General features: G+C 61.4%; 1 protein-coding gene across 1 annotated transcript in view; it reads left to right on the top strand.

The window, feature by feature from the left end:
* The window catches only part of LOC104626539 (tripartite motif-containing protein 47-like), a gene marked incomplete at both ends in the record, with an annotated part of 2,412 nt that overhangs the window by 693 nt on the left and 198 nt on the right, over window positions 1-1,521 (top strand). Inside the window, 2 exons of the mRNA XM_010294482.1 lie at window positions 7-212; window positions 766-961. Coding sequence (XP_010292784.1) covers window positions 7-212; window positions 766-961 — 402 coding nt within the window. The remainder of the gene's footprint in view (window positions 1-6; window positions 213-765; window positions 962-1,521) is intronic.

Below are 1,521 nucleotides of genomic sequence, written 5' to 3'. Positions count from 1 at the left end.
GGAAAGGAGTCGAGAAGCTCTTCGCAGAAGCCTCTGCGGTCCTGGCGGCCTTCCAGAAGGAGGTGGCTGGTTTCATCGAGGACGGGGAGCGCTCCATGCTGGGGGAGGCCGAGGCTGATCTCCGCTGGAAGGAGGAGAGGCGAGCCAAGCTGGCCCAGTGCAAGCAAAACCTGGAGAATGTCCCCAGCACCGACACCATCTACTTCCTCCAGGTGCCTGGGTGGGATGGGGCGAGGAGAAGGAGCCGGTCTTTTGGGGTTTTGTCTCATTTCACGTGGAGCTGGGTGCCGGGAGCTCTGGGACGTGAGCGCTGCAGAGTGTCACTCCTGTTGGCACACTCAACGGGGGGACCGGGTGGCCAAGACTTTCTCCTCCATCACCCCCACCTCCATCCCGGCCGTGACTCAGGAGAAGCTGATGTGCTGCCTGGGCTGGGCACGTAGGTGTGGGGGGCAAAGAGCGAGAGGTTGGGGTGCCCCACTGCCCCCACCCGGCATCCTTCCCATCCCTGGCAGCCCAGTGAGAGGAGACCTTTTTGGGAGGAGATGCTGCTCGTGAGGTGGGCATGGTCTGGGTCCAGCTTTGAAAGGGAGTGAAGAGAAGGCGCCAGGAACGCGTGGCCGGGAGAGTGCTCTCCTCCCTTGTCCTTGGGCCAAGTCCTGTGAGCTGCCAGTTCCCAAATCCGCCGGGACAGGGTGGGGTTGTGGAACAAGAGACAACTTCAGCTTGTTTGAAACCTCCTGAAACTCCATCTTTTTGGCTCAGGAATTTCAGGCCTTAAAAGTAGCCATGGAAGAAAACCTCTCCCCAGCTCTGAGCTTCCAGAACGAGCTGAACTTCACCAAATGCACCCAGGCTGTGGGCGCCGTGAAGAACGTGCTGGCCGCTGCCTGCAAAAACCAGTGGGACCACTTGCAGGGAAAAGGAATTGATGGGCTGAGTTTCCAGGAGATGGAGGAAGGTTTGTGTTCGCCCAGGCCCTCTGCTCGGAGGTCACCCCGTCACCCTCCATCCTCCCCGCGTAGGTGGGAGACGCCTGCGGGCTCAAGGGCTCCTGCGAGCGCTCGCCCCTCTCCCGCCAGCCCGGGAGGCTGCCCGGCACGGTTGCATTGCACGTTGCGCAATCCCTGTCTGGGCTTCCGCCATGGCCTCGAGGTTTTATGAATTTTTCCACAGAGACTGGAGAGGCAACAAACAGCCTGGGAGTTAGGCAGGACCCTGCGGGAGGGGGCAAGCGGCCAAAGTGGCCTCCTCTGAAAGGGGACTCTTTCTTCCCAGGATAGACGGTCCTCTTCATGGGGCAGGCTGTGGTCTCCCAAACCTGCCAGGCTTGGCGAGCCACCACAGCGGCTTTCTCCCGCGCGCTCTCCTTTACCCGGAGCGCTCTCCTCTCTCATTTTCTCGGTGCCCGTGGGAATTGCAGCCAGTTCCTTGCCCCCCAGGCCATGTCCCTGGGGTGGCAAAGGTGGCATCTGTCCTTTCCCGTGTCCGAGCCGATGGGGATGTGCAGGGGGAGCTGGC

The sequence above is a fragment of the Phaethon lepturus genome, unplaced genomic scaffold, assembly GCF_000687285.1.
Source record: "Phaethon lepturus isolate BGI_N335 unplaced genomic scaffold, ASM68728v1 scaffold22299, whole genome shotgun sequence".
Classification (NCBI taxonomy): Eukaryota; Metazoa; Chordata; class Aves; order Phaethontiformes; family Phaethontidae; genus Phaethon; species Phaethon lepturus.
The sequence above is the reverse complement of the archived record's forward strand: the minus strand, read 5'-3'. Positions and strand labels throughout refer to the sequence as shown.